The sequence below is a fragment of the Rhinopithecus roxellana genome, chromosome 13 (genome assembly GCF_007565055.1).
Source record: "Rhinopithecus roxellana isolate Shanxi Qingling chromosome 13, ASM756505v1, whole genome shotgun sequence".
NCBI lineage: Eukaryota > Metazoa > Chordata > Mammalia > Primates > Cercopithecidae > Rhinopithecus > Rhinopithecus roxellana.
The window spans coordinates 19,835,220-19,858,792 of NC_044561.1; the positions used below are offsets into that span (position 1 = coordinate 19,835,220).

Consider the following 23,573-nt stretch of genomic DNA (forward strand, 5'->3'; position numbering starts at 1 on the left):
ACAGAACATTGGCTGTGGTGGCTGGCACGAAATTAACCAACCCTAAAATATTAGTATAGCTTAAACTTTCATTTATTGCTAAAGATTTATCACTGCTGTTTCTCATGGGGATGTGGTTGAGCAAAGTGTTTTGAGCTGCCTTTATGTGTACTTGATACTTACTCGTTTTGATCGAGGTAATTTAGTGGGCATTTTCACTGGGGTGGGGATGCTTGCATGTGTAATCTTACTAAAAGCTAATAAAAGCTTATTAAAAGCATCTTGCTTGGTTGAAACAAAGACAACAGAACATTCCATGGTCTGGAACCTGATGACTTTACTCAAGTTTTAATGTGGGTTCATGGTTTAAGGAACTGGTTTTTCAGAAACTTTGGTTTGAGTCTTTTTACAATGTGCACAAAGAATCTGTCACTGTAACTATCAGGGTGCCAGTGTCTCTGGGCGACACACATTGCTGTGGTTTTCTCTGCTTGGTGAGCAGAGATAAAGGGGGCAGCGGGACTGGGCCTACCAGCCATCCAGGCTGCCCATGCAAACCACAGGGCCGAGTCTGGAGCAGCCCAAGGGCCACACAGCTAAGCCGAGTGCGCGAATGCTTGTGTGACCTTGTGAAGGCGATTCCCACCGTGTGGCTGTGGGGGATGGAAAAAGGCTGCTTGGAAAGATGTATGAGCCCTTTGAGCAAACAGCTATGTTTCAGAAACAGGGCCTGCTCGGAATGTGTATTTAGTAGGATTCTAACCTTAGGGACGCTTCTTTCTTCTGAGATACCCGAGGTCTTTGGCGAGTGACACAGGAAGGCCCTTCCTTTCCTAGTTGGGTTCTGACAGCTCCCAGGCAGTGGTTTATACAACCAACACCAAACATTTCTAGGATCCACCTGGTTCCTCCCCTCATTGATATTCAGGAAGCAGCTCTCCTTCCCCTGCCTTCAGCGCAGGTTTGCTGAGCTTTTGTTTAATTTGTGAATAGTTCTTGCTGGAAGTCCCTGGCCCAGAGACCAGCACTCCCAACTGCTGAGCGGCGGGGAGGTAAGTGCTCAGACATTAAGCTGTTAAGTAGAGGTGTATTTTACAATCTCTTGTTTATCTACCGATTGGAGCAGTTTAATGTGCTTGAGTCCCCCGCGTGATGGGTTCATGGACAAAGTTGCCAATGGAAGTTGTCAGGTGTTGTTGCACCTGGAGGGCCCACATGGATCAATGAGGCATTTAAAGCGTAGAATCTCACCCTGAAGCCGGACTATTCAGGTCTGTTTTTCCAGGAAAGTTTTTTTTTTTTTCACTTTTAGATTCAAGTGCTCATTTTCTTCTTCAAATTTAGAGCATTTCAGTATGAACAATATTTCTTCTGTTAAAAAATATTTCTTGGAAACAACTTATTGAAGTTTCTTCAGAGTGGTCAAAACCAATGATAATTTTATTCCAGATAAAGAACTGGTGACACGTGGCTGTACATTCAGCACAGCTGTGGTGTCCCCAAGTGCCATGACCCAGGAGCCATTCAGAGAGGAGCTGGCCTACGACCGGACGCCCACACTGGAGCGGGGCCGGCAAGACCCCGCCGGCCAAGCCCCAGACACGAAGCCGAGCGACCTGCAGCTGTCGAAGAGACTGCCCCCCTGCTTCAGCCCCAAGACGTGGGTCTTCTCCGTGCTGACGGGGGTGAGTAGCTCTACACCAAGACCTTGGAGGGCCACGAGCACCTGGTCCCTCTGGTGATGGACCGCGGCACCCTGGAGCCCCAGGTGGGACAGAAAGAGCAACTCTCAGACTAACCCTGATGCTGCAGAACTCTTGGGTGCTGACGAGCTTGTTTTGCTTGTGTTTTCACAGTTATTTTTATTAATTTATGGGGTCTGTTGTGCCAGCCTCGAGCTGCTCCAGGCTGTGGCTGAGTCCCACCAAGGCAGGGACAGTCCCGGGGCCACCCATGGGCCCCTGGAGCCTCCATGACCCTCGGCTCTGGGGGTCCAGAGTCCTCCGAGGGGTCACCTGCAAAGGTGGGAGGAGGTGTCTCAGACCCTCAGGTCAGGCCTCCGTGAGAGAACCGCAGGGACCTCCTCCTCCTAGGGAGAGCCGCAGGGGCCAGCTGGGAGGGAGGTGGTGCATAAAGGAACAGGCCTGGGGTGGACAGGCAGCGCCAGATGTCCGAGGGACTTCCCTGGGGTCCTGGCCATTCCCTGCACTGTCGTGGGCAGAGATGATTGGCAGAGCCACTTGGGCCTGAGTGTGTGCAGCTGCTCAGAGCCAGGCCACAGGACAGGCCTCTCTGCAGGGACTCCAGGTTCCCAGCAGCTTGGGCTGAGAAAGAGATCCAGGCCGCAATCTCTCCCCTCGCTGTGCCCTCGCCTCTGCCAGCAGCCCCTGCAGCACCCACAGTGGTCCTGTCCACCTCCCATGGCCTGAGCATGCCTCACCAAGACAGGTGTCCGCCTCGGAGCTGGGGACAGGTGGCTCCCGGGTGGTGGCGGCCATCTCCGGGCTCTGCCCTCCTCTGCCAAGTGCCCTGGACTTGGCTGCAGCCCCTCCCCTGCCCAGGCCAGGTCCCCTCTGCCTTAGACCTCACTTCCTCTGCCAGGACCCTGGGTCCCAGTGACCTTTGACACTGACTCCCCTCTGTCTTACCCCTGGAGTGCTATGCATGAGAGAGAGCCCCCTCCCTGCCTCACCCCTGCGGTGCTGTGCGTGAGAGAGAGCCCCCTCCCTGCCTCCTGCTAGGGTCTTCCCTGCTCGGAGCCCCTAGGCCTGGAGCCCGTGCCTGGAGGGATCTTCTTCCAGATCTGGAAATTAGGTTCTGCAGATGGAGGGGGATGGGCAGTTGCTTTCCAGTCTCGTGTCTGGACCTGAGTATGAGATCCGGAAGACTCTGTACACACAACATGTTGGGACAGGGGTATTTTGTGGGGAGAGGTGCCATTGCTTGCTCTAAATATTGGCAGATCCCCTTCCTTCTCTCCTCCAGATAACAGCATGGGGGTCCATGCTCGGACGTGGCTGTGGGAGGCTGGTCCATATACTGGGCTGCAGTGGGGCTGCGTCTGTCCTACAGGAGGAGTCCAGGTTGGGCGGGCCCCAGGTGCAGGTGCGGTTGATGCTGGGAGCCGTGGGTGAGTCACCAACATGCAGAGACAGTGAAGTGGAAACTGAAAGGTCGGTGTCCAGCCGGGGACGGAGTGCGTTGTAACCTGGGCTTCTGTCGCTGTCTTGCAGAGCTGCCTCCTGGTGACCTCAGGGTTTTCGCTGTACCTGGGGAACCTGTTCCCTGCCGAGATGGATTACTTGCGCCGTGCTGCAGGCTCTGTAAGCAGCTCCTCCAGGCCTCTTCCAGTGCCCGAGCTCGCCAGCACATGCTCAGGTTTCTTTGCTCTGAGATGTGCAGGTTTCTGTCACCTGTACCTCATTCAAGTCTCCTCATATGGGCCAAGCACAGTGGCTCACGCCTGTCATCCCAGCACCTTGGGGGGCACAGACAGGCGGATCACCTGAGGTCAGGAGTTTGAGACCAGCCTGACAAACATGGAGAAACCCCATCTCTACTAAAAATACAAAAATTAGCTGGGCGTGGTGGTGCACGCCTGTCGTCCCAGCTACTTGGGAGGCTGAGGCAGGAGAATCACTTGAACCCGGGAGGCAGAAGTTGCAGTGAGCTGAGATCGGGCCACTGCACTCCAGCCTGGTGACAAGAGTGAAACTTCAACTCAAAAAAAAAAAAAAAAAACTCTTCATATGACTTTAGTTTCACATAGGATCCATCACCTTTGAGAATTACTGACGAAGCAGGTCTGAACCTTGCTCTGCAGATGCCTGTGCAGGGAATTGCATGTTGATTCTAACCCTGTGGCTGCATCCTGCCAAAACTGGCAGCATCTGCCCTCAGGGGACTGGGACTGGGACCTGCGCCCCTCACCCTCCCAAAGCTTCATGCTGTGTTTCTAGAATCTTATACGGTGCCAAGGCTGGTGGGGGCACCCACTGATCCTCAGAGCAAAGGAGGACAGACGACCGCTGACCCCTGGTCCTCTGCGAGCCCCGGTCACTGCCTCTCCAGCATCCCCGCAGCTAGAGCACAGTGCTGGCCGACCCCTAGGCTCTGGCCCACAAGCCGCTGACCCCATGCCCCTCCTGCTTCAGCCAGTTCCGAGCACTCCCCTCCTCTCGCTTCCCCACGCCTGCTGGGTCTCTGGCCCCTGCCCTTTCTCTAGGGACACTGTTGGTGACTGTCCCCAGCAGCACCCCCTAAATGTCTTAAGAACAAAGTGGATGCCCCGTCCTATGCTGTCCTGGGTCTCTGCTCCCTTAGAACAAAGCTCTTTGGGGCAGGTGACTCGTCCCACTCTGCCACCCTCTCTGGAAGCTTCTCCGTGGGCTTTGTCCTCACCATGGGAGCCGCCCTTGTCCCAGTGGAGCTGTGGGCTGTGCCCCTTCAGCTTCAGCGGCTGCCAGATATGGGCAAGTGCCCACCCGCGCCCAGCCTTGGCTCCACTTGGCCCTGCCCCCGGCCTTTCTTCTCTACCCTGGGCCCTCATGGCACCTGAGTGGGTGCTGAACTGAGCCTGACCGTCCTGGCCCCAGCTCTGCCCCTCACTCAGGCCCCAACGGGGCTTCTCCCACCTCCTCACCCAGCACTGCTGTGCTCGGCCCCTCAGACGCCCCTGCCCGCACCCCCGCCTCAGAGACCAGGGTCCCATGGCTGCAGAAGCAAGGGCCACAGGCCTGGGCTGGCCCGACTCTGCTCACCTCCCTGCCCCGACGTCCCAACCTCCATCCCTGGCCCTGTACTCCTAGCCTTGGTGTGGCCCTTTGGAGACAAGAAGGCCGAGGGGCTCTGGGACTCCTTTTGGCCTCCCTCACACACAGAGTCTTGCTCCTTCCTTCGCTCCTTCCTTCCTCTTTTTCTTCCTTCCTTCCTTCCTGGATTCCTTCCTTCCTTCCTTTTTTTTTTTTTTTTCGGATGGAGTCTCGCTCTGTCACCCAGGTTGGAGTGCAGTGGCACGATCTCAGCTTACTGCGACCTCCGCCTCCTGGGTTCAAGCAATTCTCCTGCCTCAGCCCCCTGAGTAGCTGGAACTACAGGTGCCCGCCAGCAAGCCAGGCTAATTTTTTTGTATTTTTAGTAGAGATGGGGTTTCACTATGTTGGCCAGGCTGGTCTCAAACTCCTGACCTCATGATCCACCTGCCTCCGCTTCCCAAAGTGCTGGGATTACAGGTGTGAGCCACTGCACCCGGCCTCCTCTTTCTTTCTTTCTTTCTCTTTCTTTCCTTTCCTTCTTTCTTTCTTTCTTTCTTTCTTTCTTTCTTTCTTTCTTTCTTTCTTTCTTTCTTTCTTTCTTTCTTTCTTTCTTTCTTTCCTTTCTTTTTTGAGACAAGGTCTCGCTCTATCACTGAGGCTGGAGTGCAGGGTGTAATCACAGCTCACTGCAACCTCGAACTCCTGGGCTCAGGAGATCCTCCCAGCTCAGCCTTCTGAGTAGTTGGGATTAGAGGTGTGAGCCACTGCACCTGGCTGATACTTTTTCCTTTTTGGGTGATTTTCAGCAAAGACCAGGTCTTGTGCCTGCATGAGTTACATTCTAGACTTCAAAGCTTATCCAGCTGGAAGAGTCTTCATTCACAAATATCTTTTTAGCACATCAGAAAAATAAAAACTTTTTTCAGAATAAATTATTTTGAAGTACCTGGGGGTTGGGTGCAGTGGCTCACACCTGTAACCCCAGTGCTTTGGGAAGCCAAGGTGAACAGATCACTTGAGCCCAAAGTTAAGATCAGCTTGGGCAACAGAGTGAGACCCCATCTCAACAAAAAATTAAAACTGAGAAGTACCTGGGGGCCTTCTAGTCAAGCCAACCCACTGTGTCGAGTGGGCTGGCAACACTGTTTTCTGAATATGATTCCGATCCTTTCGGAAGCGCAAATGTTAGAGTATTTCAGGGTCTCAGTTGCTTGGGTGAGCGGCGGACTCATTGGATTCTGGTTTCATTCCAGTGCATCCCCTCAGCAATTGTGAGCTTCACCGTCTCCAGGAGGAACACCTGCAGCCTGCACCCAGCCTCTGCCAGGGAGAAAGCCAGAGGGGCCGACAGTGTGCCCATGTGTGCCTGTGTGTGTGCCCACACACGGTTGTTGTGGCACCAAGAGGGGCCCCTGAGGTTGCCTCCAAGACAGTGAAGCTCCTGCCCAGCCCAGCCTTTGCCACACGGAGGGGAGAGCAGGGTGAGCATGCAGGACTCCCCACCATTGTGTCCTAATCAGGATAATTTTTAGTTAATGGCTTCAAGTGTGGTTTATCTGTTACCTTTTTTCTTTCGTTATTCAGAGAAGGAAAACCCCTCCTGCCTTGTTTTTCAGATTCCCAACTTTCAGATATTGTTCGTTTCCACATTTGCTGTGACCACTACGTGTTTAATTTGGTTTGGATGCAAACTAATCCTGAACCCATCAGCAATAAATGTAAGTTCACGCGAGCTTCGCGCTGAGGCCTGACACCCACAGCCCCACCCCCACGAATGGTGTCAGCAAATGTTTGTGGAGCTGGAAATAGCTGGTAAATGTTATTCATAGCTCTTGAATTTGATAAATGTTGAGAGTTTTATTTATGCATCTAAAGAAAATAATTGTCTTTATTGAAGTCTTGTGATTCTGCTGGACAGATTTATTGGTAAACAATGTATTTTGCAATGGTCCTTAAAAATTAACAGTAACGGTTGGGCACAGTGGCTCAAGCCTGTAATCCCAGCACTTTGGGAGGCTGAGATGGGTGGATCACGAGGTCAGGAGATCGAGACCATCCTGGCTAACACGGTGAAACCCCGTCTCTACTAAAAAATACAAAAAAACTAGCCAGGCTTGTTGGCGGGCGCCTGTAGTCCCAGGTACTCGGGAGGCTGAGGCAGGAGAATGGTGTAAACCCGGGAGAAGGAGCTTGCAGTGAGCTGAGATCCGGCCACTGCACTCCAGCCTGGGCGACAGAGTGAGACTCCATCTCAAAAAAAAAAAATAATAAAAAATTAACAGTAACATAATACCATGTTTCATCCAATCTGTGTAAGACAATTGCTCTATGCACCTCTAAACAAAAATGGGAAATTGTGGGTGGCAGGGGTTGTGGGAGCCGAAATGGTGCCACTGCACTCCAGCCTGGCAGACAGAGCAAGACACCGTCTCAAAAAAAAAAAAAAAAAAAAGACAAACGTCTCAAAGGAAACCAGGACCTCATCTGAGATACTACAAGGAGGGCCTCCTGCTTTGTGTGACATGTGGAATTCACTTTATGATTGGGGAAAGCTGGAGGAGCCTTGAGTATGTCCTGGCCACTCCCGTTGGGCAGGAAAAAAGTGCAGACACAGGAGAAACCAGTGGGAACACCTACACTGCCTTTTTGTTTTTGTCTCTTTCTTTGAGAAGGAATCTCGCTCTCTTGCCCAGGCTGGAGTGCAGTGGTGCCATCTTGGCTCACTGTGACCTCCGCCTCTTGGGGTCAAGCTTCCTGTCTCAGCCTCCCAAGTAGCTGGGACTACATGTGCCATCGTGCCCGGCTAATTTTCGTATTTTTAGTAGAGACAGGGTTTCTCCATGTTGGTCAGGCTGGTCTCGAATTCCCGACCTCAGGTGATTCGCCCACCTCGGCCTCCCAAAGTGCTGGGATCACAAGCATGAGCCTCTGCGCCTGGCTAATTTTTGTATTTTTAGTAGAGAAGCCACTGCCCTCTGCCTGATCTGTCAGTTTCTAAGAAAAGTGTTTCAAGTCCTTCCCCACCACTGCTGGTGCATCTCCATCTTCCTGTGGCTCTGTTAGTTATGACTTCATATATTTCGAGGCTCTATTTTTGGTTGAATATGGTTCTGCATTCTTTCTTTTTAAAATGTATTTCAAAAATTGTCAGGCCGGGTGCGGTGGCTCACGCCTATAATCCCAGCACTTTGGGAAGCTGAGGTGGGTGGATCACCTGAGGTCAGGAGTTTGAGACCAGCCTGACCAACATGGAGAAACCCCGTCTCTACTAAAAATACAAAATTAGCCGTGTGTGCTGGCGGGCACCTGTAATCCCAGCTACTCGGGAGGCTGAGGCAGGAGAATCATTTGAACCTGGGAGGCAGAGGTTGTGGTGAGCCAAGATCGTGCCATTTGCACTCCAGCCTGGGCAACAAGAGCAAAACTCCGTCTCAAAAAAAATAAAATAAAATAAAAATAAAAAATTGTCAGATTGTCAGACAGCTACACTGACTTTTTAAAATGTATGCTTCTATGAGTATCAACACACATATAAATTCATGTGACTGCCAATATGGTCAGGGCCCACAGTAATTTCATTACCCTCCAAAAAACCTTATGTTCTCAGAGTTTATCAATCATACATGAAACTGCTCTAAACATTCCTGTGCAGGCTTTTGTGGGAACAAGGAACGTCCAGATTGGGGTCGGTAGACCAGAGTCCAAGGCCAAATCCAGCCCTGGCCTGCGTTTGTACAGCCTTTGAACTAAGAATGGTTTTAAAAACCAAAAGACCCCAAAGACCCATGTGAGACAGAGAGACTGTGCGGCCCACAGTGCCTCACAGCCGGCCCTGGATGGGAAAAGTGGGGACCGTGGCCGAGAATCCTGCGCAGCCTGCCCGTGAGGTGGCCCCGTGGACACTGAAGCACAGTGGCGTGAGAAAGGCGGGCCCGGTGCTGAAGCGTGTGTGCCCCTTGGCAGATCAACTTCAACCTTATCCTGCTGCTCCTGCTGGAGCTGCTCATGGCAGCCAGGGTGATCACATCTGCACGGTCCAGCGAGGCATACTGCAAGAAAAAGAAGGTGGGTACAGCTTCTGACACCACAGGGCAGGGGGTGCAGAGGCATTGCCCCAGGGTGAGCGAGTCGCACCCCCATCTGCAGGGTGGGTCTCAGCGTCACCTTCGGAAGGCGGATCTGGGCTGCTCCAGGGTGTTCCCACGAGACCCTGCTCTCCTGGGTCTTAGAAACCCCGGCCAGGAGCAGGTCGGGAGCTGAGTGAGGGGTTGGCGGCCACTGGCTACAGGGAGGTGAGGACAGATGCTGTACCCTTCCCCTCCCCCTAAGCTCAGTCCGGTGCTCGGTGCTTATCCGAGGGGATCACCAGGAGACACCACATCTGCTAAAATACCTGTAAACGCGTTTTCGTGTGCAAGGACCATGTGTGTGAACGTTTCCTCAAGCCCAGAGATCCATGGGCGACTCCAAGGTTGTCTCGCGTCTACACCACAGGCCGACCTGGCCCACTGCTCACGGTGGCCGGATGCCAGCAGCAGTGCCGAGTCCCTGTGCCCGCACGCCTGGGATGACAGTTCTGTTTCTTCGTAGGGCTCCATGTCTGACAGCACCAACATTCTGGGCGAAGTGCCATTTCCTGCTCGGGTCCTGAAATCTTATTCAGTAAGAAAACTTCCCTTTTCTTTCTCTTTTCTCTCATACTCTGTCGGGGATGACTGAGGCTGGATTAAACGTCACATTTCTATTCTGAGTTGGCTAAGAGCTGGCTGTCTAGACTGCACTGCAGCGTGTGCCTCATCTGTGGAGACTCTGGTCTGTTACTACTTTCATTGGTAACAATGTACCTTATCATGAAAGGTGCTACTGGGGTTCTGTAAGTTTTAGGGGGGAGTTTGTTATCGCTATAGGTGTGCTGACACTGCTGTCCCCGAGGAATTATTATTCTTATTTTTTGAGATGGAGTCTCACTCCATCAGCCAGGCTGGGATGCAGTGGCACGATCTCAGCTCACTGCCGCCTCTGTCTCCCGGGTTCAAGCGATTCTCCTGCCTCAGCCTCCTGAGGAGCTGGGACTACAGGGGCCCGCCACCACACCCGGTTAATTATTCTATTTTTAGTAGAGGCGGGGTTTCGGGGTTTCGGCATATTGGCCAGGCTGGTCTTGAACTCCTGACCTTAAGTGATCCACCCACCCAGGCCTTCCAAAGTGCTGGGATTACCGGCGTGAGCCACCGCACCCGGCCTCTCTTCTTCTTACTTTCAACTTCTCTTGCCTTATACTTTGGTATAGTTGTTATAAGCAGCACATAACTGCATTTTGTTCTTTATCTTATGTCATTCTATCTCCCTAGCCTTTTGAATGTAGCCCATTTCCTTTGAGAGTTATTACTGATAAATTTCTACTTACTTTCACCATCTTTTGAGTTTTCCATTTTCTCCGATTTTGCCTTTTTCCCTACTTCCCTGCCTTCTTTTGAATTGGCGGAGGCTCCATCCTTCCTTTTCCCTCTAATTTTGGATGGGAGACTTTTCAGTATCCTTTTGGCGGTTGCCCATCATATTCGAACACGCTCCTTGATAAACGGATCATGCGACATCTGTCCTGCTTGCCTCCGCCTTGGCCTTGTTGTCTAGCGTGTGATGTTTAGTGACATTTTACCTTTTGACTCCAACAATGGGACAGCCTCCTATGTGCTTGACTTGGTCCCTGTGCATTTCCCAGGGCCTTTGCTTCCCTTTATTTAGCATTTCAGTCCTCTTTTAGGTTCCATTTCCGTTCTGCTTCTTTTTTTTTTTCTTTTATTTTGAGACGGAGTCCTGCTGCATTGCCCAGGCTGGAGTACAGTGGTGCAATCTGAGCTCACTGCACCCTCTGCCTCCCGGGTTCAAGCGATTCCCCCGCCTCAGCCTCCGGAGTAGCTGGGACTACAAGTGCCCACCACCACACCCAACTAATTTTTGTGTTTTTAATAGAGACAGGGTTTCACCATGCTGGCCAGGCTGGTCTCCATCTCCTGACCTCGGGTGATCTGCCCGCCTCGGCCTCCCAGTGCTGGAATTACAGGCGTGAGCCATTGTGCCTGGTCCTGTTCTGCTTCATTCTTTAGAAGTCGGTTTTCGAGAGGCTTCTCCAGTTTGGGCTGGTTCTCCGCATTCCTAAGTGACAATTCGCCTGGAGAGAGGTCCAGGTTGACAGTTTCCCCGAGGACGTGTTTATTCCACCGTCTGCATCTGCGGAGGCCCAGGTGCTGTCCTTCATGGGCGGTCTCTCTGTTTCCTGAGTTTTCTGCTTGGTGGTCATGGTCTCTGTCAGGTGGGAATTCGGCTTCATTTTTTATTTATTTATTTTTTTTAAGGTGGAGTCTCACTCTGTCGCCCAGGCTGGAGTGCAGTGGCATGATCTGGGCTCAGTGCAACCTCTGCCTCCTGGGTTTAAGTGATTGTCCTACCTCAGCCTCCCGAGTAGCTGGGATTACAGGCATGCGCCAACACGCTGGGCTAAGTGTTGTGTTTTTAGTAGAGACAGGGTTTACCATGTTGGCCAGGCTGGCCTCAAACTCCTGACCTCGTGATCTGTCTGCCTCGGCCTCCCAGAGTGCTGGGATTACAAGCGTGAGGTGCCGTGCCTGGCTGGGAATTCAGCTTTCTTTGTGCATCTGGAGTTTTGTGCCTTCTGGATGCGAGGCCTGGCTGCCCAGGTCCTGTCTGGCCCCCAGGCCCCTGCTGGCCGGCTCCTCACGCCTGGCTTTCCTGCCGGCCACAGCTCTGCATGTGCGCCTCACAGAGATCCTTCGTGCGAGAAGGTGTTCAGGCGTTGGTTTCTTCCCCAGCCCTCCCTGGGTCTATTGGTGCTGTTTGCAGCCCTGATGGTGCAGGGCAGATGAGCCCACAACCAGGGCTTAGGCCAGGAGGGTTCTTGGCTTTGTCCAAGAAAGAACTCAAGGGTGAGCTGCTGGTGACAGACAGCAGCTTTGATTGCAGTGGCAGTTGAGCAGGGCTCCCCAGCCGACAGGGTGCTTTGAGCAGCAGCTCAGAGACAGCTCTGCCTCCTATTTATACGCTCTTGTAAGTATATGCTAATTAAGGGACAGATTATGCAGAAATTTCTAGAAAAGGGGTGGTAACGTCCAGGTGGTTGGATCGTTGGCACAGAAAAGGGTGGTGGCGTCCAGTGTTGCCATGGCAATGGCAAACCCACATGGCACGGTGGGTGGGCGTGTCCTATGGGAAGCTGCTTCTGCCCCAGGCCTGTTTTCCCGAGTCCCCTCAATGGTGTCCGGGGTCTGAGGGTCTTGGTTTTCTGCCCTCACCACTGTCAGGTCAATATCCTCAATTTCTGTAGACAAAAGCAGCAATGGGGGAAACACCTCTTCAGCTATTTTACCCCAGGAGGGACGTGAAATCCGCAGCTGAGGGCAGGGGGGCTGGGCCAGGTGAGGCTGGGGGTCTGTCCAAGTGGGCTCCTCCATGGTTAGAGCCGGGGCCAGCCCACCGCACCCTGCTCCTGGGGGTCCGTGTCTGCACAGTGCATTCTGGGAAGCTGGGGGTGTCTCCACTTCCTTGGGGTGGCCCCCATGAGCTGGTGTTGTCCCGTCCCCTCCAGGTCATCGAGGTAATCGCAGGCATCTCTGCCGTCCTCAGGGGGATCATTGCCCTGAACGTGGATGACTCAGTCTCAGGCCCACACCTCTCAGTGACGTTCTTTTGGATCCTAGTGGCCGTGAGTACCCCCCCGGCCCGCCTGCCACCGCTCCGGGCCATGTGGCTCTGGCCGTGAGTACCCCCCCTGGCCCGCCCGCCACCGCTGTGGGCCACGCTGCTCAGATCCTGCGTGGCTGGGCCCCAAGCTCAGTCTTGGTGCACTCAGACAGGGAGGCACCACAGAGGGTCCTTGCCAGCCCCCAATTCAGAAGAACTGGGGAATTAAGGATTAAATGAGTCAAAGAATTAACTGCTTTTATATTAGTTTGTATGATTATTTTATATTATTTTTCCTGAAAAAAAAAACAATTATTTGTATTATTCTAAGTTTTTAAACATATGAATGTCAGGTCATAGATGTTTATTATTCTATACAATTTTCTAATATATAATGCATTTATATTACAACATGTCTTTTATACAAAACAGCATATTTCTGTTATTACTTTATATTAAATGTTACCATAGCAGATGTGTCACACAGCACCTAGCACATGCCACATGCTCAATACATAGGCACTGTTTTATTTATTTATTTTGTTTATTTATTTATTTTTTGAGATGGAGTCTCACTCTGCCGCCCAGGCTGGAGTGCAGTGGCGCAATCTCACCTCACTACAACCTCTGCCCCTCCCCAGGTTCAAGCAGTTTGCCCACCTCAGCCTCCTGAGTAGCTGGGATTACAGGTGTGGACCACCACGCCCAGCTAATTTTTTTGTATTTTTAGTAGAGACGGGATTTTGCCATGTTGGCCAGGCTGGTCTTGAACTCCTGACCTCAAGTGATCTGCCTGCCTCGGCCTCCCAAAGTGCTGGGATCACAGGTGTGTTCCCTTAGAACACTGAATCTAGAGCAACCCCTCTACACGCCAGATCCCTTCACGGCCTGTGGCCCACCCAGAGCCACCGCCCACCTGCCTCCGGACGAAACCCCGTGAGGTCCTCGGCACCTTGCCATGTAGTGGCCTGCACACTGGTGTTGACGGCCAGCCCCTGGTTTGTCTCATGCTATGTGGATTTCTAGATTTTGCCCCTGTTCTCTTATGTACATGAGCAGGAATGGTGAGCACCCAGCATCAGCTACGGACTCCTCCTGGGCAGCAGGGTGTGGGCTCTTCCTAAAGCTGCCGAGAAGGCCGGGGAGCGGTACGGCTGGGCAGACTGCCGAGAAGGGGCCCACGCCTGCCCGGGAGCGGTATGGCCAGGCGGACTGCCCTGAGAAGGGGCCCACGCCCTGCCCGGGAGCGGTATGGCCGGGTGAACTACCCCGAGAAGGGGTCCACGCCTGCCCGGGAGCAGTATGGCTGGACGGACTGCCCTGAGAAGGCCCACGCCTGCCCGGGAGTGGTATGGCCGGGTGTACTGCCCCGAGAAGGAGCCCACGCCTGCCTGGGAGCCGTATGGCTGGGTGGACTGCCGAGAAGGGGCCCACGCCTGCCTGGGTGTGGTATGGCCGGGTGGACTGCCGAGAAGGCCCATACCTGCCGGGTGTACACATCCCATTGGTGGCAGCTGTAGCTCAGCTCCCTCTGGGGGTGAGTAGGCTCAGAGCAATGCCCCCAGGGCACCAGTGCCCAACCTAGTGGGCTGCTGACCAGAAGGGGCAGGACCATGGCCGGCTGCCAAGACAGAGAACTCATGTGGGTGCCCACCCAGGCAGGTCTGTACAGAGAGAATGACGCCTGCAGGTGTGCATATCTGACCCTGGGGTCTGACATACAGGGATTACATCCCGAAGCTAAGGGAGGATGGAGACCACATACCTGCAAAAAGTTGAGAATGAAAGGCACTTGCCTCACCCCCTTCCCTGTCCCTGCAGTCAGCCCTCATCACACGGCCCCTCCCACCCCACAGACCCCTCCTGTCCCGGGCGCTGCTCTGCTCTCCCCAGAGCACCCCACGCCCATCAGGTGCTGCCTCCTGGGTGTCCCTAAATCCACCCACACTCCCAATCCTCTCTTCAGGGCAGGAGCAGCCTGGGAGACCCTAGGAGGAGGGGAGAGCACTGAGGTGCACGTGATGGGGGAGCCAGCTCCGCCTGCCTGAGTCTGGCCTGGGTGTGGCAGAGGCGCCCAGGGCCTGCACCAGGTGCCCGGGGCGGGAGTTGGGGGCTGGGCTGCAGATCCGGACCCTTCGAGGGCAGGGCCCTTGACTGAGCTGCCCCAGCCCTTATGGCTGAGCTTCCTGGCCCTCTAGGGCAGGGGTCGGAGTGACCGTTCTGGGTAAACAGGGAAACTCCCACCCTCTTGTGGCTCACTGGGGCCCTGAATAGGCCGCCCTGAAGCCACCATCCCTTCCTGTGCCCTGACGGCTGCTTACAGGTAGAAGGCCCTTTCAGAAGCACCAAGCCCAGGAGACACCCCTGTGTTGACACCTCAGCCTCCCTGGCCAGGGCCACACCCCCCACTGCAGACGGCCTAGAGCCTTTGCACAGGCAGCCCCTCAACTCCCAGTCTTCCCCTAGCTGCCCAGGCTCCCCTGCTCAGAGCCTGTCTCTGTCCTGCCCACCCTCTCACCTGGCTGATGCAGCCCTCTCCCCAGCAGGCTGGGCTGGGGTGCTGGCGCATGCTGGCACCTGGACGCCTGCGGGGCGATGAAGAGGACGAAGATCATGCGTCCTCCCTCTGCCCACATTATGTGGAACTAAGGCAGGTTCCTTACAATAAGTGGGAAAAGGGCATTTCTTGGTTATAAAAAGGAAGAGGCGCCCATCGAACAGAGGAACCCGCAGATCCCCCTAACCCAGTGAGTCAAGTCAGCGTCATCAGGAAGGGGCAGTCCACACCCTGGGGCACTGCAGAGGCTCCTCCAAGGCTCCCCAAGGCACATTGTGAAGAAATCCTGTCCCACACGGAGGCCTGACTGCAGCTGATGGGCTGCAGTCCCCAGAAGCGTCCGGGTAACGGAGGTGACAGAGGCTGAGGGTCTCCCCGATTAACAGAGACCCATGAGGAGACTATGAGCACAATGGCGACTGCATCTGGATCAGGAAGAAACAAACAAACAGTTCTAGAAAGAACATGATCAGGGCCAGGTGCGGTGGCTCACACCTGTAATCCCAGCACTTTGGGAGGCCAAGGCGGGCAGATCACAAGGTTGGGAGTTCGAGACCAGCCTGGCCAACAAGGCAAAACCCCATCTCTACTAAAAATACAAAAATTAGTCGGGCGTGGTGGCGGGCACCTGTAATCCCGGCTACTTGGGAGGCTTGAACCTGGAAGGCGGAGGTTGCAGTGAGTTGAGATTGAGCCACTGCACTCCAGCCTGGGTGACAGAGCAAGACTCTGTCTTTAAAAAAAAAAAAAAAAGAGGCTGGGCGCGGTGGGTCAAGCCTGTAATCCCAGCACTTTGGGAGGCTGAGACGGGCGGATCACGAGGTCAGGAGATCGAGGCCATCCTGACTAACACGGTGAAACCCCGTCTCTACTAAAAAATACAAAAAACTAGCCGGGCGAGGTGGCGGGCGCCTGTAGTCCCAGCTACTCCGGAGGCTGAGGCAGGAGAATGGCGGAAACCCAGGAGGCGGAGCTTGCAGTGAGCTGAGATCCGGCCACTGTACTCCAGCCTGGGTGACAGAGCGAGACTCCGTCTCAAAAAAAAAAAAAAAGGAAAAAAAAGAAAAGAAAGAAAAAAAAGAAAGAAAAATTTAAAAATTTAAAAAGAGAACATGATGAGGACAAGTGGAATAATCTGGACATGGACCACATCGGCCCCACGTGTGTGGTGCTGCTTTGGGTGTGCGCACGAGCGCTCTGGGCTAAGCCAGCACACTCAGGTGTTCAGGCGTCAGGCTGTCTGGGAGAGCTGAAGAGAGCACAGATGTGACTGTCAAGGACTGGTGATTTTGGGGCCTCAGATGCCTCAGATGACCCCTGCACTGCTCTGGCAGCTTTCCTACAGGCTTACAATTTTAAACCAATGGTTGAGGAACAGAGAGCACACAAAACCTCTGAGAGGCTACCCCTGCTTCCCTGCAGACCCGTCCCTGCCCCAGCTGCACCCTTGGGTACCGCCCCCGCCCCCCCAACGCAAGCCCTGCACCAGCCAGGCAGCCTGGATGGAGGGGTCACTGGTGGGAGAGCACATGTTTGGAATTTGACTTCTTGGACTATTTCCCCTAAAATCTTTCCTTTTTTCTTTCTCCTAGTGCTTTCCAAGTGCCATTGCCAGTCATGTGACAGCAGAGTGTCCCAGCAAGTGTCTGGTAGGTGAACCCCTCACCCCTAGGTGCCAGGGCCTGGCCCCGCCTTCCCTTGGTGCCATGTGACCAGCCTCCAGCCCCAGACTGTAGGGACCCGGCTGCAGGGCCTGTGGGCTGAGGAAGGTGGAGGTTGTGGGAGGTGGAGGCTGGCCTGCCCAGCAGGGACTCTTCCCAGGGACAGGCAGACCTGAGCAAGGTGGTGTAGACTCTGGAAGCGCTCTCCATGCCTAACCACAGAAGGAGACCAGTGCCTGAGCATCATCTGCACCTCCTAAGGCTGGTCGATTTCTTTTTTTTTTTTTTTTTTTTTGAGACACAGTCTTGCTCTTGTCCCTAGGCTAGAGTGCAATGGCACAATCTTGGCTCACTGCAACTTCTGCCTCCCGGGTTCAAGCGATTCTCTTGCCTCAGCCTCCCGAGTAGCTGGGATTATAGGTGCCTGCCACCTCGCCCGGCTAATTTTTGTATTTTTGGTAGGGACGTGTTTTCACCATGATGGCCAGGCTGGTCTTGAACTCCTGACCTCAGGTGATCCACCTGCCTCGACCTCCCAAAGTGCTGGGGATTACAGGCGTGAGCCACCGCGCCCGGCCAAAACTGCCACAAACTGGCAGCGGTGGAATACGAACTGGCCGATTATTAATGACTGCTGCCAAAACGTGGACCCTGAGTGCTTTGCAAGGTGACTGCCCGTGCTTGGCATGAGTGAAGGCTGTCTCTGAGACTTGACGGGTCAAACGGGAATTTGGGGTGGGTTAAAAGGACAGGACAGACTTCAGAACAGTGAAGGAGGTGACCCATGCCGAAGGGTTATTTTTTCAAGAGAGGAGAATTGCAGGTAAATGTTTTTTGTTTCTTGGTTTTGTTTGTTTTAGACAGTCTTGCTCTGTCACCCAGGCTGGAGTGCAGTGGTGCGATCTCAGCTCATTGTATCCTCTCTGTCTCCCGGGTTCAAGTTTTCTCCTGCCTCAGCCTCCCAAGTAGCTGGGACTACAGGCATGTGCCACCACACCCGGTTAGTTTTTGTATTTTTAGTAGAGATGGGGGTTTTGCCATGTTGGCCAGGCTGGTCTCAAACTAGTGACCTCAGGTCATCTGCCCTCCTCAGCCTCCCAAAGTGCTGGGATTACAGATGTGAGCCACCATGCCTAGATAGTAAATATTTAAAAATTCATGGAACTGTGCTTTGAATGAAAAGGCAGGCTGGTCATGCCTGTAATCCCAGAACTTTGGGAGGCCAAGGTGGGTGGATCACAAGGTAAGGAGTTCGAGACCAGCCTGACAATATGGTGAAACCCTGTCTCTACTAAAAATACAAAACAATTAGCCGGGTGTGGTGGCGCATGCCTGTAATCCCAGCTACTCGGGAGGCCGAGGCAGGAGAATTGTTTGAACCCAGGAGGCAGAGGTTGCAGTGAGCAGAAATTGTGCCATTGCACTCCTGCCTGGGCTACAGAGCGAGACTGCATCTCAGAAAAGAAAGAAAGGCAGGCTGGGCGCGATGACTCACGCCTGTAATCACAGCACTTTGGGAGGCTGAGGTGGGTGGATCACCTGAGGTCAGCAGTTCAAAACCAGCCTGACCAACATGGCAAAACCTCGTCTCTACTAAAAATACAAAAATTAGCTGGGCATGGTGGCAGGCGCCTGTAATCCCAGCTACTTGGGAGGCTGAGGCAGGAGAATTGCTTGAACCTGGGAGGCGGAGGTTGCAGTGAGCCGAGATCACACCACTGCACTCCAGCCTGGGTGACAGAGAGAGACTCCGTTTCAAAAAAATAAAAAAGAAAAGAAAAAGAAAAAGAAAAAAGAATAGCCGGGCGAGGTGGCGGGCGCCTGTAGTCCCAGCTACTCAGGAGGCTGAGGCAGGAGAATGGCGTGAACCCGGGAGGCGGATCTTGCAGTGAGCTGAGATCTGGCCAGTGCACTCCAGCTTGGGTGACAGAGCGAGACTCCGTCTCAAAAAAAAAAAAAAAAAAAAAAAAAGAAAAAAGAAAAGGCAGAGGTTTCAGCAGGAGCCATGCTGGGAACCAGCTTGGGACTACGCCCCTGAGCACCCGGCCACGCCCCCCTGAGCCCTGGCCACGCCCCCTGTCCTGGGCTCCCGGGCTCCGGCCCTGGCCCTGCAACCCGCGCTTTTTTCCAGGTGGAGGTGCTGATAGCCATAAGCAGCCTCACGTCTCTGCTGCTGTTCACAGCCTCTGGATATCTGTCATTCAGCGTCATGAGAATCGTGGAGATGTTTAAAGATTACCCGCCAGCCATAGAAGTGAGTTGTGTTTTATTTGGGGGCCCTCCAGACATGCAGTGCTCTGCGTGTTGGCCTGGCCCTTGCTGGCTTTGCCTAGGACTCTGTGGGCCCCGGCCTCAGGGGCAGCTCCAGGCGGGGACTCCTCCACTGTTCCTGGGCAGCCTGGCCCCAGGGCCTCGGGGCCTCAATTCCGCCCTGGATCTGGGGCCACCACCTGCTTCACAGGGACCTGGGACCCCTTCTGTCCCTGAGCCCATTTTAGAATCTGTCCTGAGTTTGTGAGACACGCTTTTTGGATTTGCACCAGAACTGCATTGAGTTTAATGGGTGAATTGAAGGAGAATTCAAAGTCCCATGACTTTGAGTTGGCCCAGTAGGAGCTTATCTCCAACACGACTTTTAAGGCTCAGGCATGTGTAGCTACAGGTATTTCTTAGATACCTGGTGTGTTTTTTTGTTTGTTTGTTCTTGTTTCCAATATAAGTGGTTTTGCCACCCAAATCATTAGAAGACCTGTATTCAAGCTGTTTTGCTCCACGTCAACATGGGTGTGCTGATGGGGGATGGAGTCACTGTCTGATGGGGGATGGAGTCAGTATCTGATGGGAGATGGAGTCACTGATGGATGGAGTCACTGTCTGATGGGGGATGGAGTCACCGTCTGATGGTGGATGGAGTCACCATCTGGTGGGAGATGGAGTCACTGCTTGGGGGATGGAGTCACCGTCTGATGGGGGATAGTGTCCTCAGCCTCCCACAGGTGCTGGGATTACAGATGTGAGCTACAACAGCCTGGCCTGGGGTTTTTTCTTGACTTTTCTTATGTTTGCTTCCCCCACTCCTACTCCAAATATTTTTTGTTTCCCGTGACATTTAATATATCTGCTACTTCATGTTGTCTGACAATATGCATATAATTGTTCACGATTACAAGAGACAATATTACCACCCCGGTGCCATCTCCTGAGTGAGCCTGAGGCTTCCATTTTGCCTTCAGCATGCATTCTGCTAGGATGGGACAGCCACACGCCAGCAAAGTCGGCCCCTTTCTGTGTGGGGTTATCCTTTGGGTTTGATGCCCCATTAAGTTTAATGGCTCTGGTTGTATTCCATTTTAGGGCTTGGTGCTTTTTTCTTTTTAAAATGGCATTTTTTGAATATATAAAATATTTATGTGGTTCAAAAGCCAAACTCTGAAAGATGAGCTCAGAGAAGCTGTGGTCTCACGCCCAACTGACCTGCTCCCCTTATGGGCAACCAGATGATAATTTTCTTTCCTTTCTTACAAAACAGCGTGTACACTAGAATCACAATTGCTATTCTGTACTCGCTGCTGCTTTTTTTTTTTTAAGCAGAGTCTCACGCTGTCGCCCAGGCTGGAGTGCAGTGGCACAGTCTTGGCTCACTGCAACTTCTGCCTCCTGGATTCAAGTGATTCTCCTGCCTCAGCCCCCGGAGCATGTGGGATTACAGGCATATGCCACCAGGCCCGGCTAATTTTTGTATTTTTAGCAGAGACAGGGTTTCAGCATGTTGGCCAGACTGGTCTCGAACTCCTGACCTTAAGTGATATGCCTGCCTTGCCCTCCCAAAGTGCTGGGATTACAGGCGTGAGCCACCGTGCTCATCCATGTACCTCACTTTTTAATTATGTATTTACTTATTTTATTTTTCAGAGACCGGGTCTCACTCTGTTGCCAGGGCTGGTCTTGAACTCCTGGGCTCAAGCAATCCGCCTACCTTGGCCTCCCAAAGTGCTGGGATGAGAGGCTCCTGCGACTGTGCCCGGCCCCTTGCTTGTTTTTTTAAACTTAATAATTTATCCTGGTGTTTCCTTGATACCCAAGGGGATCAGAGCTCTTCTGAATTCCTTCATCGTTCCTGGATGTAGTTGCTTTGTTTTTCCTGGTCCAACACTAGAAAGCTATCCATGGGCACAGAGGGTTTGGGTACTCTGTAGTCACTCTCTGGCTCCCTGCATCCTTGGTCGCTCCCTCTATCCTCTTCCCTGCCAAGCTCACTGCACTGCCTCCTGCCTTTTCCTTCCCAGCAGCTGGGGCTCAGGGGTGAAGCTGTTGGGGGCCTGTACCCCCACCCCCCCCAGGATGGCTGCCCCCTCTCTCCTCTGCTCAGGATCCTGCTGACACAGAATGGTCAGCACTTCTGCCTCCTGCAGACGGTCTTGCTGGCTCCAGGACTGAGCCTTGTGGGTGTTGGGGCAGGAGGGGTGGAGCGACTTGACCACTAGCAGCCAGCACTGTCCACAGGGCCTGGCAGTGGTTCGGTCACTCACTTTTATTCCTGTCTGTTGAACACAAGCTGATGGAATTTAAAGCAGAATTGACCTCATTAATTGAGCTAGAATGATTATCATCAGGTTGCTGAAATAACAGTGCGTTTGGGTTACTGTGGCTCCAACTCAAGCCTGACACCTGCTCTTTGTGAAGGCTGCAGGCACGAGGGAGCTTTGGTCTCCTGGGCTGGAGGGCGGCTGGGCCACCCTGCTCATACCTCCTTCCACCTGCAGCCATCCTACAACGTGCTCCTGCTGCTGCTGCTGGTGCTCCTGCTGCAGGCCGGCCTCAACACGGGCACTGCCATCCAGTGTGTGCGCTTCAAGGTCAGTGCAAGGCTGCAGGGCGCGTCCTGGGACACCCAGAGCGGCCCGCAGGAGCGCCTGGCTGGGGAGGTGAGTGGCCTGCAGGGGAGGGGGCTCTGGGGAGGTGAGTGGCCCACAGGGGTGCCTAGCTGAGGAGGTGAGAGGCCTGTGGGGGTGTGGGGGCGCTGGGGAGGTGAGTGGTCCACTGGAGCGCCTGCTGGGGAGGTAAGAGGCCTGCGGTGGGGGCACCTGTCCTGGTGAGGGCCTCCAAGGGCCACACACCACGACCCTTGAAGGCTCATTGTGCCACTTTGTATTTTTAAAACACCCCAGAAAAACCCCGAAGAAATAAAATGTCTTTTTCTTTTCCTTTTTTTTTTGAGAAGGCGTCTCACTCTGTCACCCAGGCTGGAGTGCAGTGGCACGATCTTGGCTCACCGCAACCTCTTCCTCCCGGGTTCAAGCGATTCTCCTGCCTCAGCCTCCCAAGTAGCTGGGATTACAGGCACCCGCCACCACGTCCAGCTAATTTTTCTATTTTTAGTAGAGACTGGGTTTCACTATGTTGGTTAGACTGATCTCGAACTCCTGACCTCGTGATCCGCCTGCCTCGGCCTCCCAAAGTGCTGGAATTACAGGCGTGAGTCACCATGCCCAGCCGTAAAATGTCTTTTAAAAATACAAACACAAAGCCTTGGTAAGCGCAGACCATCCCTGGGAAATATTCTGGACTTAATGCTTTCAGATTTGCTCTTAGAGACACAGAAGAGGGCTTTGTGGGGACTCTGACAGGTCATGAAGTTTCCTCCCCTGGCCTCTGGTGCGGACACGGTTCTGCAGGGAAGGCATTGCCCACACAGCCTGGCACGTGGGGCTCTGTGGAGCTGGGGTGTCAACAACTTCTGGCTGTCACCACCTGAACAATGTTCCCCTGGGCCCTGCCTACTGTCTCGCTGCCCCCTCAACTGAAAGGCGGAGGCTCAGCGTCTTCTCCTCACCGAGCTACAGGGCCTGGCAGTGCTCCCCTGGGCAAACCTGCCCGATGACCCTCAGGTTCAGTGACCACGAGGACTGTCAGCTTGATACCCAAACACCCGGGTGGCCACTCAGCATGGCTCTGAGTCCTGCCCCACCTCCAGGCCACCCTCTCAGCGGGGCTCTGAGTCCTGCCCCACCTCCAGGCCACCCTGAGCGGACCGGCCGCTGCTCTTGCCCTGCATACCCTGCCCTCCTGTGTTCGGCACACCACTGGCCTCAGAGTCTTGGTGCAGAGCCTCCAGTGCCTGCTAAGTCCTGGAAGACGCCCTCTTGCCCTTGGCTCATTTCTCAGCTGACCCAGTCGCCCCCACCCTCCACGCTCCCCACTGACATTCCCTTCACCTGCCTCCTCAGCTGCTTTGCTGCTCTTTTGCCTGGCTGTGGTCAATCTCCCTGCTAGGACGGCAGTCCCTGGGCCTGAAATGAGACCCACCTGGGTTTCTGTCATGACTAGCAAGGCCCAGAGTCGGATGCATGAGGTGCTTTCCCCAGATCCCAGAACTGCTGGTCCCGGGGCTCAGGGTGGACGGCTAGGGCACAGGGTGGGCGGCTGGGGCGCAGGATGAACGGCTGGGGCTCAGGTAGTCAGCTGGGGCTGGCGCTGTCCTCCCTTGTGCCTGGAGGCATCTGGTCACCTCTGCCTTAAGTGTTTTCTTCCTCGGCCGTCAGGCACATGCCCACCCTTGGGCGGCCTCCCCCGCCCCTCGCCCCAGAGCCAGGGCAAGGGGCCGAGTGAAGGGCTGCTCCATCCCAGGCTCCGTAGAGACCACGTGTGTGGGGACGCAGGCGTTTCTGGGACAGTGAGGGAGTAAAGTCCTTTGTCTTTCCATAGAGGCCCAGGGGTTAGTTCCCCCACTTCCTTCGCATTCAAAGAAAACTTCTGAAGTTAAAAGAATGCTGGCTGCTTGCTGCCTGTGGCCGAGTGGCGTGTCCAGCTTCCCACGGTGAAGTAACACCTTTCCTGTCTTGGTCGCAGGTGGCTAGGAGGCCCCTGAAGGAGTTTGACAAGGAGAAAGCCTGGAGAGCCATTGTGGTGCAGATGGCCCAGTGA

General features: G+C 53.9%; 1 protein-coding gene across 1 annotated transcript; it reads left to right on the plus strand.

Moving 5' to 3' along the window:
- Positions 1 to 1,487: 1,487 nt before the first annotated feature.
- LOC104675529 (membrane protein MLC1-like) lies at positions 1,488 to 23,573 on the plus strand. Its single transcript, XM_030914429.1, has 11 exons — positions 1,488 to 1,664; positions 3,213 to 3,302; positions 5,987 to 6,049; positions 6,350 to 6,451; positions 8,697 to 8,798; positions 9,324 to 9,395; positions 12,337 to 12,453; positions 16,581 to 16,637; positions 18,781 to 18,903; positions 21,413 to 21,574; positions 23,499 to 23,573. The coding sequence occupies exons 1-11, from the start codon at positions 1,488 to 1,490 to the stop codon at positions 23,571 to 23,573; spliced, it is 1,140 nt and encodes a 379-aa protein (XP_030770289.1).

Coding starts and splice junctions, on each gene's coding strand:
- LOC104675529 (XM_030914429.1), top strand. CDS start 1,488: ATGACCCAGGAGCCATTCAGAGAGGAGCTGGCCTACGACCGGACGCCC. Junction 1,665..3,212: donor TCTTCTCCGTGCTGACGGGG/GTGAGTAGCTCT, acceptor GCTGTCTTGCAG/AGCTGCCTCCTGGTGACCTC. Junction 21,575..23,498: donor AGGAGCGCCTGGCTGGGGAG/GTGAGTGGCCTG, acceptor TCTTGGTCGCAG/GTGGCTAGGAGGCCCCTGAA.